At 47.9% G+C, this 16736-nt stretch overlaps 1 protein-coding gene across 3 annotated transcripts in view; it reads left to right on the top strand.

Moving 5' to 3' along the window:
• Positions 1-16190, top strand: part of CLPB (caseinolytic mitochondrial matrix peptidase chaperone subunit B) — a 201286-nt gene extending 185096 nt beyond the window's left edge. For all 3 annotated transcript variants that reach the window (XM_044668108.1, XM_044668109.1, XM_044668110.1), the window contains 7 exons: positions 2955-2999; positions 3433-3594; positions 12693-12849; positions 13742-13815; positions 13897-14016; positions 14313-14417; positions 15016-16190. In XM_044668108.1, the coding sequence (XP_044524043.1) occupies positions 2955-2999; positions 3433-3594; positions 12693-12849; positions 13742-13815; positions 13897-14016; positions 14313-14417; positions 15016-15264 (912 nt within the window). In that variant the 3' untranslated portion in view covers positions 15265-16190. The remainder of the gene's footprint in view (positions 1-2954; positions 3000-3432; positions 3595-12692; positions 12850-13741; positions 13816-13896; positions 14017-14312; positions 14418-15015) is intronic.
• Positions 16191-16736: the final 546 nt, after the last annotated feature.

Below are 16736 nucleotides of genomic sequence, written 5' to 3'. Positions count from 1 at the left end.
GAGCAGATCCAGGAGAACAGTATATACTGTAACAGAAATATCATATGATCATCAGCAATGAAGTACTATAAACCATTGTCAGCAAAGCAAGTCTCCAAGACACCACAAGGGACTAAATGCCATCCACAGCCAACGAAGGAACCTCTGGAGTCTGAGGCAGACCAAGGCATGCCATCTTCCACTATATTTCCTTCATGAATTTGTTATTGTTTGTGTGATATGTATCTTTTATCAAGACATGAGCAATATGGAAATACATATTACATGAAAGTACTGATATAACCTGTACCAGACTATTTACTGCTTCATCGTGGGGAGGGGGAAAGAGGGAAGGAATCCTAAAGTGTTACAAACAATTGTCAAATACTGTTTCTACATGTAAGTGAATTAATTAATTTTTTTAATTAAATTTTTTTAAGTCCTCTAGCCAAATCAACTGCTGTTACCTCTCTCAGCCAGTCAGCATAAGATTCTGCTCCAAAGGAACTCATGTCCCTTAACCTGAACAAACATTTATTATCATGCTCTTTGGAAAATCTGACCATTGGGCTGAGCAAGGAGTAAAATTAGAATTCAGCTCTTTCTTTAAAGGCTCTCGGGCATTATCCAGAGCCTTCTGGCCCCATCTACCCCTCCCCATTTTCCTCTCTCCTTTCTCCCAAGATAAGTTCACAGAAACCTTCTGAGAAAATTAAGGCAAGACCTCTAGGAAGAAGTAGCATTTGACTTGGCCTTTCTAGGATGAGTAGAGATTCCAAAGATAGGAAAGGACAGAGCCAGACATGGGGATCAGCATGAGCAAGACCTAAAACCCAGGGCATCTACGAGATTGTGCTTAATCTTTGAGGTTGGCAGGTAATCTGTGGGGAATAGAAATGATTGGATGCAAAGCCAGAATCTGAGCAGCAAAAAACTATTAAAAGTTTTGAGGTGTGTGATTATTATTGTTCAGTTGTTTCAAGCATGTCCAACTCTGTAACATCATTTGGAGTTTTATTGACAAATATACTAGAATGGTTTGCCATGTCTTTTTCTGGCTCATTTTACAGATGAGGAAATTGAGGCAAGCAAAGTGAAATGACTTTCACAGGGTCACACTAATATCGGAGTCCAATTTTGACTCAGATCTTCCTGATTGCAGGCCTGACACTCTAGTCACACTGTGCCACCTAGCTGTCCAGATGTGTGGTACAGTCAGAGAAAGATAAGTCTAGATTGGAAAGCAGCTGTTGGGACCCAGCTGTGGTCATATAGCACAAATTTATAATGGATGATGGTCACTCAGTTTTGTGACTTTCTCCATTAGAATCATCCAGTAGCCTTAGGGCAAAAATAATAAGATCATAGATCTAAAATTAAAAGCCACTCCAGAGGCAGGCCATCTTGTCCATTCCCTTACAGATGAAGGAACTAAAGCCCAGGGAGAGTCAACATCAGAGGTGGGATTTGAACCCAGGCCCTCTAACTCCAGAACTACAACTCTTTATAATATACTAGAATTAGGTTACAAGAGCATAAAAGGACCTGAAATATCACCAAGCTCAGTGTTTTCATTTTCTAGGAGAAGAAACTGAGTGTCATAAGGGAAAAGTGACTTGGACAGAGTCATAAAGACCTCAAGTCTTCAAATACCCAAACCCTGCTTCCCTAGTCTCCTGATCTTTGTGTTTGGGTCCAGGGATCCTCTCTGATTTGGAAGAGTAATAAAATGAGACGTTAGGTTCTCTAGTGAAGCAATTTCTTACCAGCCCAGCCACTAGAGGTAGTAACTTCATGCTTATAAAGCTTTAGTGTTTACAAAGCACATTCTGCACAACTCTGTGAATTCAGTAGTGTAGTGAATTCTGTTATCTCCATTTTGCAGAGAGGAACTTGAAGCTCAGAGAGCTTAAGGGATTTGGTCACATAGCTAGTAAAGTTTAAACACTGAAATTTGAACCCAGGTATCTTGGTGCCAAAACCACTTTGGCCAAATTATCCCTATTCAAGTCCCTGTGTTCCCATTTTTTTCTCTAGATAAAATACCGGGGGGGGGGGGGGGGTTACAACTCAGTGGATTGAGAGCCAAGCCTAAAGGCATGAGGTCCTGGGGACAAATCTAGCCTCAGACACCTCAGTGACCCTGGACAAGTCACTTAACCCCCTGGTTAAGTGGTCCTTACCACTCTTCTGCCTTAGGACCAATGCACAGTGTCCATTCTAAGAGAGAAGGTAAAGGGTTTGTTTTGTTTTATTTTAATTCATAGCTATAGAAAAATGAATAATATGGAAAATAGATATCAAGTGATAACATTACAACCCAGTGGGATTGCTCTTCAGCTCTGTAAGAGGGGAGGGAAAGAAAATTAATCATATAACCATATATTAGAAAAATATTTAAAAATGAATAATTTTTTAAAAAGATTCATAGCTATAGGTTGGAGCAGTTGATCCAGATATTTCTCCACAACCCTCCCTCCCCGATTCCTAAGGTCTACAGACAGACCCAAGCATCCTATCCTATGTGCAGGAGTGTGTGTGAACACCTGAGTAGGAGGAAGAGGGTGTCTGAGGCTTTAACAGGCCCCAGCCTCCACTCCAAGCCCAAGGGTGGAATGCAGCTCTGGCCCACAAGGAGCCCTTGTTCTGAGTAATGATGAGACCCAATCACTACTTTCAGAAAGCATCTCATCTGAAGGGAATTTATGGTGAGACCTAGGGGAAATGGCCTGAAATAGCTTGGTTTTGAGCAAAATTTAGGAGGGAAGAGATGTTCTAGTCCAAATAGGTAGGGATGAGTCTGTTCACTGGATCCAACATGAGAATGAGAGTTGATTGTAATGATGGGGGGTGGGAAGGTGAAGGACTAAGTACCATGGGTTGGGGCAGGGCTTGGGAGACCCAGCAGTTAGAGGAAGACCCTCTTCTGCCTTCTCTGCCTAAGCACCTCTCTCTGGTCTCTGGTTTCTGTACAGGGCTTCATTCGGCTGGACATGTCTGAATTCCAGGAGAGGCACGAGGTGAGTGGGAATGTTCATCCGATGGGAAGGAGGGGAACACGGAAAAATCAGGAAGGTTCACATGCCTTTCTCCACTCCCCAGGACTGGAGAATGCCAAACATCAGATTCATTCTGAACTTCCAAAGGCCTGAAAGTTGCCATATGACTTAGCAACTGTGGTAACTCAGCTGTATTTGAGAGATTGGGAAAAACCACTCTTTGGTGGGAAGCTGGGTCTGTAGTTCCAGGTTTAGGGGGGAGAGGGTGACGTGCATCTTATGTGCTGGCTATCATTTCTGATAGATTTTCTGGTTTGGGCCACTGTTGGACTCCAGGCCCCATTCCCCTTTGCTTTGGGGACAAAGTGTTGCAAACATCCCCCCCAAACATTGTGTTTGAAGCTGTCATCTGTGGTGCCCAGTGGTAACTGTCTCGGGTTTCTCTCCCCACCAGGTAGCCAAGTTCATAGGCTCCCCGCCTGGCTACATCGGCCATGAGGAAGGGGGCCAGCTGACCAAAAAGCTAAAGCAATGCCCCAATGCTGTGGTACTCTTTGATGAGGTGGACAAAGCCCATCCTGACGTCCTCACCATCATGCTGCAGCTGTTTGATGAGGTGGGAAGGGTGTTGGGGGGAAGAAATGTTGAATGGGAGAGCCCCGAGCTCATGCACCCAAGGGTGGGAGGGAGCTCCTTCAAGCTAATGTTGAAGCCCAGTGAAGCACCTCAGAGATGAAGAGGGAACAGCTCATTGTTATCTGCCTTTAACACCTAGCAGTCCAGGTCATGCTTGTTCTCATGAACAGCTCAGGCCTGCTCTACCCTGGCCCACAATGAAGTAGCCTCATTGAATTCTTAGGGCAAAATGATTCTTATGCCTCATTCTAAACAGGGCTTGGAGGCCTGCTGTGCCAGAGAACCCTGTTGTGAGAGGTTTTCGGTGCCAAAAAGAAGGGTCTGTATCTTTCCCTAGCAGGAATAGGGAGCCAGCGAAGCTTCCTGATCAGGAAAGCACTTGGTCAGCTCTAAGCTTTAGGAATAGTGAGATGGATGGATTGGAAAGGTGCGGGGCAAGGGAGCCTTTGGCAGGGGTCCCAGGAGAGGCAACAAGGGCCTGACCTGGGGGTTTTGGGGGGAAGTAGAGAGAAGGAAATGTGTATAAGAGGTTGTAAGAAAGGAGAATCAACAAGATGTGCGTATTTAAGCTAGAGGATGGGAAAGAGTGGCCTAAGAAACTCCCAGGATGGCAAGGACATGAGAAGCCAAGCCAGGACAGAAACCTGGGACTTTGTTACCACCATGATTATCTAATCACTTCCCCTCTTTCTGTGTCTTTTTGGGCCTGATTTAAGACACACAAGATGAGTGAGTAGGAAACCCGCTCTTCAGTGTCAGTAGCCTGGCCGGTGGTGGAATTCCCAGACTCCTGGGGCTCTGGCCTCTGTACAAGGTGACCCTCCTACTACCCTGCCCTCCCCAGTGGCTTTTCAGAAGCATCAGGAATACATTGTGATGCTGAGCAGTTTACAAAATGCTATCCCATGAGGGAAAGAAGGAATGATCGTCTCTGTCTTACAGAGGATGAACAGTGACGCAGGCTTGCTCAGGGCCTGGCCAGGGGTCTCAGAGCTAGTAAACAGCATCCCGGTGCTTGGAGCCTGGGTCCTCCGGCCCTGAGTCTGGTGCTCTTCCACATTGTGGTACCTCACCAAAGCTTACTCTGAGGGGGTAAAACTATATTCAGTGAGTGTTTTTCATAACATTGTTCTCTGAAACCAACTGCCTGCCATCACACCATCCAGCCCCACAAGCCATTCCCAGCAGGGGCAGAGCTTGCTCACTGCACCGAGATCAGCCTCCGTGATTCCTTCCTGGGAGTCCTGTGGAAGGGATCGTTGTTCTAGGGTAGGTTTGGGCTCGTGGTCTCAGAGGTCCTTCCAGGTTCCTTCCAAGCCCTTTCCTGTAAATTATCTCCTCAGAACTCTGAGCCTGGCAGAGTTGTTAGCCTTATCTTACAGAGGACTAAGGAGGGAAAGGATGCTCTCATGGTCGCTGTAGTGAGCGGCACAGTGGAGATCATGCCCAGGTCTCTTTCCCCTTCCCACTACCCCAGGAGACAAGCTGGAGCTGGCCTCGCCTCTCACTGGTTTGTGACATTCTAAATGAAGCTCTGCCTTCCCGGGGCTCTCCCAGCCATGCCTCTTGATGTCCACCCGGCTGCACCCTCCCCTCACTCAGCATATCCCTTACCCAGGAGGCCAGGCCACAGGTCAGGCAAGGAGTCTGCCTGCAGCCCCCTCTCCAGCCCTCCAGAGAAAAGACTAGAGCTGGGCAAAGGCAGCTGCGAAGAAAGAGGCCGCTCCAACAGCTGGTGGCTGAAATGCAATTAGCCAATTAGTGTTCTTCGTGTGAAATACAATTAGTGTCGGCACATAGAACTCCTCCCAGCCTTCCCTGGTAGCTAGCTCCCTCAGGCTGTTTCCCTGGCCTTGTAAGACACACGCACATGTGCGCGCGCGCACACACACACACACACACACACACACACACACACACACGCACACGCACACGCACTATTCTTGGGGACCCCCCACATACACACTCCATCCCCCAGCAGGCCCCCCCTTTGAAGGAGACATCATGGTCTAGTGGAAAGAGCACCAGCTCTAGCTCACATCCAGCCTCTGATCCTAACCCACCTGCATGACCCTTCGATGAGTCACTGATCTTTTGTCAGTGGCCTCAGTTTCCTCATCTGTAAAATGAAAGATTAGACTCTGAAGTCTCTCTGAAGCCCTCAATATATGACCTTTCAACAGATTTAGATGGCAGAACTGGCATTCATACCCATCTCCTAAATCCAGATTCATCACCTTTTATCCACTGCGACGTCAATGTACAGCATCTGTAATGGCCAAGTCCTACAAAATAGGAGCAGTTCTCCAAGGCTCTTTTTGGGGCCTGGAGTACCAGGCAGAAATGGGCCTGGCAGAGAAAGAGCCTGACCCAGAGCTACTAAGAAACCTTTTTCATAGAGCCACCCCCACCCCTCCCCTCCCTTTAAGGATTAATATCGCAATTGTTTCTTGCATAGATCACCCGCCCAGCAGCTCAATGTGAAATCAATTCCTGCAGCGCAGGTTTGACAGGCCAATAACCTCAGTGCTCATCGCCAGCCCCCACCCAGGATTTGTGTCCTCGGCTGGGTAGGCAGACAGCCCTCGGGACTGGGACGGATGGGGCCTGAGCTGTTTGTTTGGGTGGTTTTTTTTATTGCCCAAGAAAATGAGTCTTTGCAAAGGTTCCCATGTCAGCTGCTACAGGAACATTAGGAATGGTGAACGTCACCCCTTGGAGCCGTCACACAGCACCTGCGCCCCCTCCCTGCTCGGCACAGTGGCAGGCTCTGTCTGCTGCTCTACCAAGCTCTTAAAATGAAATTGCTACTTGGTTATTGCTCCAGCCAGAGCCAGAGGGGTGTGACCTCACTGGGCAACAAGGGGGCTTCTGCAGAGAGTTTGGAGCACATAGATAGATCTCTTCCCTCCGGTGCAAGGCTTTTGAGGGTGGCTGGCCTAATTCAGACCAGCCAGTCAGTAATAACATTAACTCCTATTTCTGTAGGACTAACAAAGTGCATTTTCCACAGCAGCCTTTGCAAGAGTAAACACAAGAATAACTATCCCCATTATACAGATAAGGAAACTAAGGCTCAGGGAATTGAAATTATGCCACCATTTCAGGGCTGAGAGAGACCTATAGTGGAACTTAAATTTTAACAGAAAGCCCCTGCATGATATCTTTGGCATACCATAATTCAGCCTCTGGAGGAAAACCTGCAGAAAGGCACCTCCCACCAGCTCCCAACATATCACTTTTTACGTTTGGATAGCTCTCATTATTAGGAAGATTCTCCTGAGTCCAACCTAAATCTGCTCTTCTGCAACTTTTATGCATTGTTCCAAGTTGTGCAGTCTGGTACCAAACAAAATAATCCTTGTCCCTCTTTCAAAGGACAACTTTTTATGTACTTGAACCCATTCCTGGGGCACTTCACCTAGAGGCTTTTCCCTCCAAGTTCCAAATCCCTGGGTCCAGTCAGCTTGTCATATCATCTAGCATATTCCCCCCCTCCTTCCTGCAAGACTGGCTTAAGAGTCTCTGAGGTTCTTTGCTGACTCATAGGATTCCTGTGTACCATCCTGCATCTGTGGCATACCCTGACCCACCAATTCAGCACCATGGCCCAGAAAGGAAAGGAATGAGATTAGTTTGGTATGAAAATCTCTTCTTGTCGAAGCCATCAATCATCATTTCTCTTCTTAAATGCTCACAGATCATCCCTTTAACTCTAGATGTCTTCCAGATATTGGAGTCAAGCTCCCTGGCCTGTGTGGTTCATTTTATTCCCTTTTTTGAAGACTGATAAGTTTGTCTTCTCTGTTCCTACAACTGCCCTGTTCTCCATAATCTTTCAAAAACCTCTCCAATAATGCTCAGCAATAGCATTTACCTGTAGAGCAGAATGTGTGCTTAAGTAGGAAGACACCAGTCCAATTGCTACTCCTTATCTCTAAAATAGGGACAGCAGTGCCTGTGGTACTTAGCTCACAGGATAGTTGTCAGGAGCAAGTAAAACGTGATATGAATGGCCCACTGTTATTTTCCTGGGAATAGAGTTTGTTCATACATGGTGACCTTAATGGCATCCAGGGAAATTACATGCTTTCTCATCATATTCTTTCTGGCCAAAAGACCAGAAGTAAGAGTCTCATAGTTCTGCCCCTTACCCATGCATTGGTCCTATCTCTTTTTTGGTTTTCTTCTTCTCTCCAGCATAGTTTTTTTTTTGTTTTTTTTTGTTTTTTTTTTTACATTTGTAAACCCTTAACCTTTGTGTATTGGCTCCTAGGTAGAAGAGTGGTAAGGGTGGGCAATGGGGGTCAAGTGACTTGCCCAGGGTCACACAGCTGGGAAGTGTCTGAGGCCGGATTTGAACCTAGGACCTCCCGTCTCTAGGCCTGACTCTCAATCCACTGAGCTACCCAGCTGCCCCTCCAGCATAGTTTTTTAAAGCTCTTTTTGTTATTCTTACATTATTTTTATGGGGATTGTGCCACTCTTTTGTATTCATTCTTCATTAACTACTCTTAATTCCATCTTCTATCCATGCCTTTTAGAATTCTCAATTTGTCAGAGTTCCCTGTGTGTCCTCATCAGTCTCTTTAGACAACTCCCCTAATCTTCCTCTTTGGAATGATCCCTTTGTCTTTAGAATTTCATTATTGCAAGTCTTTCATCCATCTTTAGGCCACAGGATCCTTCTTATTCTTTCTCTGAACCCGAAAAATCTAAGGTACATATCCAGTTGTGCTCAGCTTTCTTTGCCTTCTCTATCATAAATTCTAAGCTAGAATAATTGCTTCTTTCATTTTTGTATCAGAAATCAGGTCCTCCTTGTAGGCTAGAATGAGGCTTAGAAAAGAAATTCAAACTTTTTTGAAGAATGAGCTGCCCAGGGTTGCCCTAATAGAGCCTAGATTTCAAGAATCAGAGCCTGACTCAAAGGCCAGGACTCATTCAGCATCACCATACTACCTCCCTGCCCTGGGCCACACAGACACCAGAAGAAGAGAAAGAAAGAAGACCTCACCAGTGTTATCTCCCTGCCTGCCCATTTCCAGATCACTTTTGGTTTGGATGCCTCATTTCTGATAGGCATGGATGACAGAATATCTAAAAACCTATAAGAGATCATTGAGACCAATGAATCCCACCAATTTACGAAGGAAGAAAAATGTTCCCCAGCAAGAAAAAAAAGACTTCCTACAGGTGATATAGCTAATGGCAAGGCCAAGACTAGAACTAAGATCTTCTCACTCTTACCTCAAGGCTCTTAAGCATTTATATTTCCAAATGTTTTTCTTTTGGGCTGCAAGGTACTACAGCAAGGGCTGCAAAGTACCATGAATTTTCCATTCACCAAAGTGAAATACAGCAAGGACTGCAAAGTACCACGAATTTTCCATTCACCAAAGTGAAATAAGGCAGGCCAGCATCTTGTCACCTCTTTATTTGACTTTCTCCAAACCTACCCCCACCCCCATTCCCTGTGAAAGCTCTAAGGCATAGTGCAGATGGCAGAAGGCCCCTCTGAATGGAATCAAATGTTCCAGCTAAGCCCAGGAGTACCAGAGAATGTTAGCCCAGGAAGTGACATAGAGCATAGAATGTATACCTCAATATTTCATGAATCTGGGGGAAGAAGGAGGATTCCCTTCACATCTTAGTAGTCAGCATCTAAGGATGATTTTGGCCAATTAGCTTTCCCACCTACAGCCAACCTGGTAATGAGCTTCTCCCTAAACTTCCTAGACAACAGACTCAGACTATATTGCCAGGCCTTTCTTCAAGCTTTTCCAGTTTTCCCTCCCATTAGCCCAGGATTACCATGAGGTGTCACAGTAGGATGTCAATTAACGAGAATACCACTGGATAGGACAGTTGGAAGCCAAGAATTTCACTCCTACAAAGGCCCTTAGACTATAGAACATAGAATATCAGAGGTGAGAAGGCCTCTAGAATATATGATACCAGAGTTAGAAGACATCTTAGACTGTCTAAACCCACTTCTTTATTTTGCAAAGGAAAAATCTGAGACTTGAGAAAAGACCTTGTCCCAGATCTTCTCCATTCAGTGGCAGGGCCAAGGTTAGGTTGAAGACCATCTGACTTTCCGTGAGTCTGTGTAGCCAGGCCCTCAGTACCCAGAATTGAGCTCAATTCAATCCAAGAAACATTGCTTAAGTACCTAGCATGCATGAAATATTAGTTGTGTCCTTCAGAGTACAAAGATGAAGAAATGCACAGCTCTTGCTCTGTAGGAGCTTACATTGGGAGTGAAGGAGAAAGGTAACATAATGAACAATAAAAGGTGGAACAGGATAGGGGCTGAGGAGGGATCCAGAAAATAGCTCCCAGGAAATTAAATGTATAAGAGACCCACTTAAGCTGTGAAAGAGAAAGTTGCATGGAGGTGGGTAGCACTCGAGTTAAAGAAAGATTGGTGTGGAGACATTACAATCAAGACGTGAGGGAAATAAAAGCATGCCATGTTTGTGTGAATGCACCGAAAAAGGAAGAAGACAGGCAACAGCCAGACTGCAGAGGGTACGAAGGGCAGTGTTGGGAAATGAGACCAGAAGGGAAAGCTAAAGCCAAGTTGTAGAGCTCCTGGAATGTTAGGTGGAAGGACTCCATTTGTATGTTAGCCTGTAATCAGTAGGGGAAAAAGGAAGTGATATGGTTTGATCTGTGCCCAAGGAAGATTGCTCAGTCCTCAGACTGGAGGAAAGGAAGACTAGAGTCTTCTAGTCCTGACCCACGGAGACCCACAAGGAAATCTCAGCCTCTCTATGTCCATTACTACCTCTTCGGCGCTCTTCAGTCAAACTGGCCTCTGTTCCTCAAACATGATTGTTCTATTTCCAAGCTCCTGCCTTGGCACTAGCCATCCACCTGCTTTGAAGTCAAATCAGCAAGTATTTATTAAGCTGGGAATCTAAGCAAAAGGAAAGATAGTCCCCATCCTCAGGAATTTACACTAATGGGAGGAAGACTACATCTAAAAGGGAGCTGGAAACCAGTCTGTGATGATGGGAGAAAGCTTGCTGAAGAAGGCAGGAGTCACCAGGGGAGCTGGAAGGGAGTAAAGATGGCTGGTCTGGACATGTCCTCAAAATGGAGGCTTTAAGAGAAACTTGATCAATGAATGGGAAGAAGACAAAGGGGCAGGCATGTTTTCCAGGGTGAGAAGGCTGAAGGGAAAGAATGGCATGTTCCCTCCTCACCTCCACCTCAGAGAAGCCCCCTCTTCCTTCTAAGTGCAACTCAAACACCATCTAATACAGAAAGCCTTTTCCCCTGTATTTAACTACTTTCCTTTTATTTAACTATATTTGGTATATACTTAAATATGTCCTCATCTCCCTCTTTTGAATTGGAATTTTTCCATTTTTGATAGCTGTGTGTGGTGCCTAGCCAATTGCACACTTAGTACTTTTTAACTGATTGAACAGAAATGAGGGCCTGAATGAGCACAGTAGCACCACGATCCCGGAGAGGGCAGGACAAGTGGCAAAGACTGTGGAGAGGTAAAACTGAGTCTGCCAACAGTAAGTGCATACAGGGATTAGGAGAGGGAAAAATCAAAGAAGCCTCCAAGGCTCAGGGATGCCTGGATTAGTGGAAGGATGCTGGCATCATTAAGACTGACAAAGCATTGGGAGGAGATGGGTTGAGATGGGAATAGAGTAAATTCGACATCAGATGAGTTGAGTTTGAGGTTACACTGGAACATCCTGGGAAAAGAGAGCTCCTTCCTGGCTGGATTATGGGGAAAATTAAATTCTTCCTGAACAAGGCCAGACCTTAGCTGGACCTCAGGAGCCAGAAGTCAGGGCTAGATAACACCAGTGCCCCAAGTCTAATGACTGAAATTTCCTCATGTCTTGATTGCAATGTCTCTCCCCACCCCCGATCTTTCCTTTAAAACCAAATTTGGGTGCCACCCCTTCCATGCAGCCTTCTCTTCCACAGCTCAAGTTGGTCTCTTTTACCTTCAATTTCCTGAGAACTAATTTCTGGATCCCTCCTTAGCCCCTACCCTATTCCACCATATATGCCCCAAGTCTAAAGACTGAAGGAGGGCTCTTTCCCTCTTCTCCCGACCCACCAGGAGCCCACTGAAACTTGTATTCAGCCCCTTCCTTCTCTGTCATCCATCCCTTGTCAGCATTTGCTGTCCGCTTCCTTCGTCTTACTTTCTTTGTAACCTAATAATAACTGAAGGTTGTCGGGGAAGCCAAGTAAGCAGGCTTGTCAGATCAGTAACCTTGTTGTACTCTCCTTGTGAGGCAGTGGGCTGTGGGAGAGGGCCCTGGTGCTGGGGGCTCCCGAGCTTTTCTCCTCCAGTGAAGACCGAGAGACAGAGCCTTTCTGTTTTCCCTCTAAGGTTCTGGCGGCTGAGATTACTGCCAGATAACGGGGCTTTACTGTCGTTTTCTGTGATTCTGTAATGACCCGAATGCCAAATGCCAGTGATTTGATTTGTAATGCTCATAATTAGTTCTGTCCACTTGATGGAGACATAGCTGCTCCTCTGGGGGAGCCTGTAGTCTGAGTGGGGTGCCCCTCTTCTGAGGAAGAAGTTGAGCTCCCTCTCCCAACCTTAGGCAAGTACCAACTTTAGGAGGTCTGAACAGAGAGAGAAACATGGAGCAGCCAGAGTGCCTGGCACATAGTAAAGCCTAAAGACAGGAGGTCCTGAGTGCAAATCTGGCCTCAGACACATCGTAGCTGTTATGACCGTGGGCAAATCACTTCATCCCCACTACCTAGCCCTTACCACTCTTCCTGTATTGGAAGCAACACACAGGATTGATTTTAAGATGGAAGGTAAGGGTTTAAAAATAATAATGAGTACTTCGGAAAAGGAGCCAAACGGGTGTCTGTCCATCCATAAGAACTGTGGAGTGTCTAAAGGGATTGCAGTGGTCTTCCCTAAGGGGAATTAAGCTGAGAAGGCTTTCCAACAGAAGTGAGTATTAAGAGACTAAAATAAGTCTCAGTGGAAAGAGTCAGGAATGAGTTTCCTGCTCTGCTTTGAAGGCTCTCCCTCACCTGTGCCATTTGGGGTGGGGCTTTCTGCCACAGGGCCGCCTAACAGATGGGAAAGGGAAGACCATTGACTGCAAGGACGCCATCTTCATCATGACATCCAATGTGGCCAGTGAGGAGATAGCCCAGCATGCCTTGCAGCTGCGCCAAGAAGCCCTGGAGATGAGCCGAAATAGGATTGCTGAGAATCTCGGTATGGGCTGGGCCTCGGCAGCATGGGGCTGCGGGCAGCGTGCAGGGAAGCGGGGTCTTCCTCTCCCTGGGTCCTGGCTCCTGAGGGAGTGCGTTAGCAAGCATTTGCACAGTATTATTCTAGGCATCATGGAGGGACCCAAAGAGCATGGCTCCTGGAAAGCTCGGTGTCCACATTTAAAGGATTGCTATTCCTTAAGATTATTGATGCCTGGGGCCACTGGGTGCTTTAGTGGATTGAGAGCCAGACCTGGAATCAGGAGGACCTAGGTTCAGTTCTGGCTAGCCATGTGACCCTGGACAATTATTTAACCCCATTTACTGAGCCCTTCTGTTTTAGAGTTATTTTGAAGACAGAAAGTAAGAGTCATTAAAAAAAAAAAAAAAAAAAAAAAAAAAAGATTACTGATGCCTCTGGTTAACTCGGGCACCCAGTCTAAGAGGAGTGACTGCTGGGAAGGGAGTGAGGAGAGGCATGGCCTGTCCTCAGGAGTCCCTGGTTTAAGGGAGAGACTGAAATATAATCAACAGAAACAAAAGGGTGTCCCGAGACAAACATTTCTTCAAGTAATTGCCTGTGGTCATTGAAGGACAGGACAAAATCAGAGATTGTACAGGACTATTAGAAAACAAACTCTGTCTCTCTGGGAAGGGCTCCAGGCGCAGGAAGTAGGCATCAGATGGGTACAAAGGCCAGAAGCAAGGAAGTGTCTCAGACAGGATCAACACCCTGTGCTCTCCTCCCCCATAACCAAGGCTTGGCCTATTGACCAGGGACTTGGGAAGAACCTTTTCCATTCCTTGCATCACATGGGGCGCCCTGACCCTTTGGTTCCCAGAGTATCCCTGGGACTGCTCAGAATAGAGTGAACAGTTTCTTCCCTTTCCCACAGGGGATGTCCAGCTGAGTGACAAGATCACCATTTCAAAAAACTTCAAAGAGAATGTGATCCGGCCAATCCTAAAGGTATCAAGCAAAGCCACAGGTGAATCCCCGGCCTCGTCTCCTCCCTACAACCTCAGCTAAACTCTCCCATCTCTTTCCCAGGCCCATTTCCGGAGGGATGAGTTTCTAGGCCGGATCAATGAGATTGTCTATTTCCTTCCCTTCTGTCATTCAGAGCTTATCCAACTGGTCAACAAGGAGCTGACCTTCTGGGCAAAGAGAGTAAGAGTGGGGTTGGTGGGGGAAGTCATTCTTGAGGAGGGGCCGGCTCATAGGAATTAGAGGGAGATGGGATGGCTCCCGAGCCCAGGCTTTTCTTGCTTCTTGAGAGTCTTTTTCAAAATTGTGGGGTCAACCCAAGGGCTCCCACTCTCAGGAGCCCTCAAGTTTTAGATAGAAACAAATAGGACACAAGTATACTATTCAAATGAACAAAAAGCTAGGGGGAGAAAGACTCTGGTCAGTGAGGTTCTTATTCCCTTGTTGGGGCCCCATCTTTTTGTCCTTGTCTTTCACAGGCCAAGCAGAGGCACGACATCACACTGCTTTGGGACCGAGAGGTGGCAGATGTATTGGTCGATGGTTACAACGTTCATTATGGCGCCCGTTCCATCCGACATGAGGTGAGGTCTTCCGTATTGGAGAAGATGTGACGCCCTCCATGTGAGTGCTCCTTCCAGCTTAGCTCAGAAATCTTCCTCCCTTCAACAGATGGTTCTGTGAGGCTGGTGACTCCCTGTTCATCCAGGTGATAGGGCCTGACCCACAGGTGTTAGGGAAAGAGATGGTAGAACCAAGGATTGGAGTCAAATTGGGGCTCTTGAGCTCTCTCCTACGGAGGTAGGAATGGAGGAGCATCAGCCTCCGGCCCACGGGAGGCATCCGACACCCAGAAGAGGAGCAGCTCTCTGTAGCCCCTGATCCTCCCGGGTTCTTAGTCTGCCTGTTGGGAGAGATACGGGTGCTCCAAAATCTCCTGGATGTCTGAAGGCCTGCAGACCAGAACTGCAATCTCATCCCCACCCTTTACTAGTCTTGAACAAGCCACTTGGTCCTCCGAGCCCCAGTTCCCTCGTCAGCGGAAGGTGTTATGTGGAGGCTGCCGGTCTTCCAGGGGAGCACTTTGTTTAACTGAAAGTGTGGTTCCCTGAGGCACCGGGGGCCACCCAGGCTGGGGTCAGACCAGGGATGGAGATGTATGAATGAATAATGCCTCTGCAGGTGGAACGCCGAGTCGTGAACCAGCTGGCTGCTGCGTATGAGCAGGACCTGCTTCCAGGGGGCTGCACCCTAAGAATCACCGTGGAGGACTCGGACAAGCAGCTCCTGAAGACACCTGAGCATGCCTCCCCCCAGTCAGAGAAGCGGCCACCCAAGCTTCGGCTGGAGATCGTGGACAAGGACAGCAAGAGCCGCAAGCTGGACATCCGGGCACCCCTGCATCCCGAGAAAATCTCCTATACACTCTAGTGCTGGGGATGGGCCTGGCCCCAAGCCCTCCCCCCAGTGAGGCCCAGCCTGGCTGTACCGCGCCCCCAAAAACAATAAAATCCGGTCGGATGTGGCTCCTGAGACCAGGCCCCCTGAGCCCAGCCCCCAAGGGACAAGGGTGGTGGGTGGAGAAGCTGCTACTACAGGAAACCTTCCTGTCCTTTCAGGTCTAGGGTAGGGACTCTGGATTTATTTATTTGATTCTTTACCTAGTCTATCCGTAGCCAGGTTCCAGTTTTCACCCCTAAACAGTCAGGACTCCCAAGAGAGGAATCTCTTCTCCCCGCTGTTCTCGTAGAGCCACCTCGGGAGGGCCCTGGCTGATCTCCTTCCTCCATCCTCCCATCATTTGGGGCTCCAAAGGACCAGAGAGAGGGCTGGGAGACGTCCCATTGTTCCTTCCCCGTCCTCCACTACCACCTGTCCCCCTCGTGGCCCAGAGGTACCAGGGGTGCAGCCAGTGCGGGAGGCTTCCTGGGGACCCCGAGAGAGGCGAGCTGATGCCCACAGTGCCTAAAGGCCGGCCTTGGGACAGTTAAGTTGCCAGGAAACTCAAGAATGTGGGGAAAATTAATCTGCAGGATTAAGTCAGCTAGTCCAGGTAGAATCTTCCCGCTCTGAGCAGTGCCTTCCGCAGAGCTGCCCCTGGGACCAGTGGGCAAAGGGCTCCGTGCCAGCTCAGTGCCCCGGGGGCAGGAAGGCCAGGATTTACACTGCATCTGCCCCCAGCCCGAGGGCAGGAGTGGGCAGGTGAGGAGCGTCAGGGACCACTGTGAGCGGGGAGCGAGATTTGTGTGAGGAGAGAATCAGTGAGGACGAGAGGAACCGGGCAGGCTTGGGGGGGTTCGGGGTCTGCTCTCTCTCTCCACTTTGGATCTTCCCGAAATAAACGTCTTCCAAATGCAGCTTGGGTCTTGGGTGTGTGAGCCGCGGGCCTTGTGGCCAGGAGGCAGAGGAGAGCGAGGGCCGGACACCAGCACGGCTGCGGTGGGCCACGGGCCCAAGAGGAAAGGGTGCTACCCGTGGGGAGGGTCAGGGGCCGCTTCCCAGAGCGGGCAGCATTAAAATTGGGCATTGAAAGACAAGCACCGTCCCATCCAAACAGGCCCGTAGCATTGTCCTAGGCACCCGGGGCTCCTGAGCACACCACGCCGGGACATCCCTGGGGTGCAGCTGCAGGATGGGAGGCCCCAAGCGCTGCTTTCTACAGCTCACTACAAGGCACAGCCATGGCACTGGTTCCGCCGGGACCTTTATGTCTAAACATTGGACCTATGAATACATCTCCAGGCTAGATAAAAATTTGAGCTCCTACTCAGTAAACCAGAGAGCTGGACTTGAGAGTCCAAAAGACCAGAGTTCAAATCCTGCCTCACATATTGACTAGACAAGTCCCTTCCTCTCTCCTGGTCTCAATTTCCTTATCTGTATAATTGAGATGTTAAGCTCAA

Source organism: Gracilinanus agilis, chromosome 3 (assembly GCF_016433145.1).
Source record: "Gracilinanus agilis isolate LMUSP501 chromosome 3, AgileGrace, whole genome shotgun sequence".
In the NCBI taxonomy this organism is placed as follows: Eukaryota; Metazoa; Chordata; class Mammalia; order Didelphimorphia; family Didelphidae; genus Gracilinanus; species Gracilinanus agilis.
This window is presented reverse-complemented; position numbering and strand designations above follow the sequence as displayed.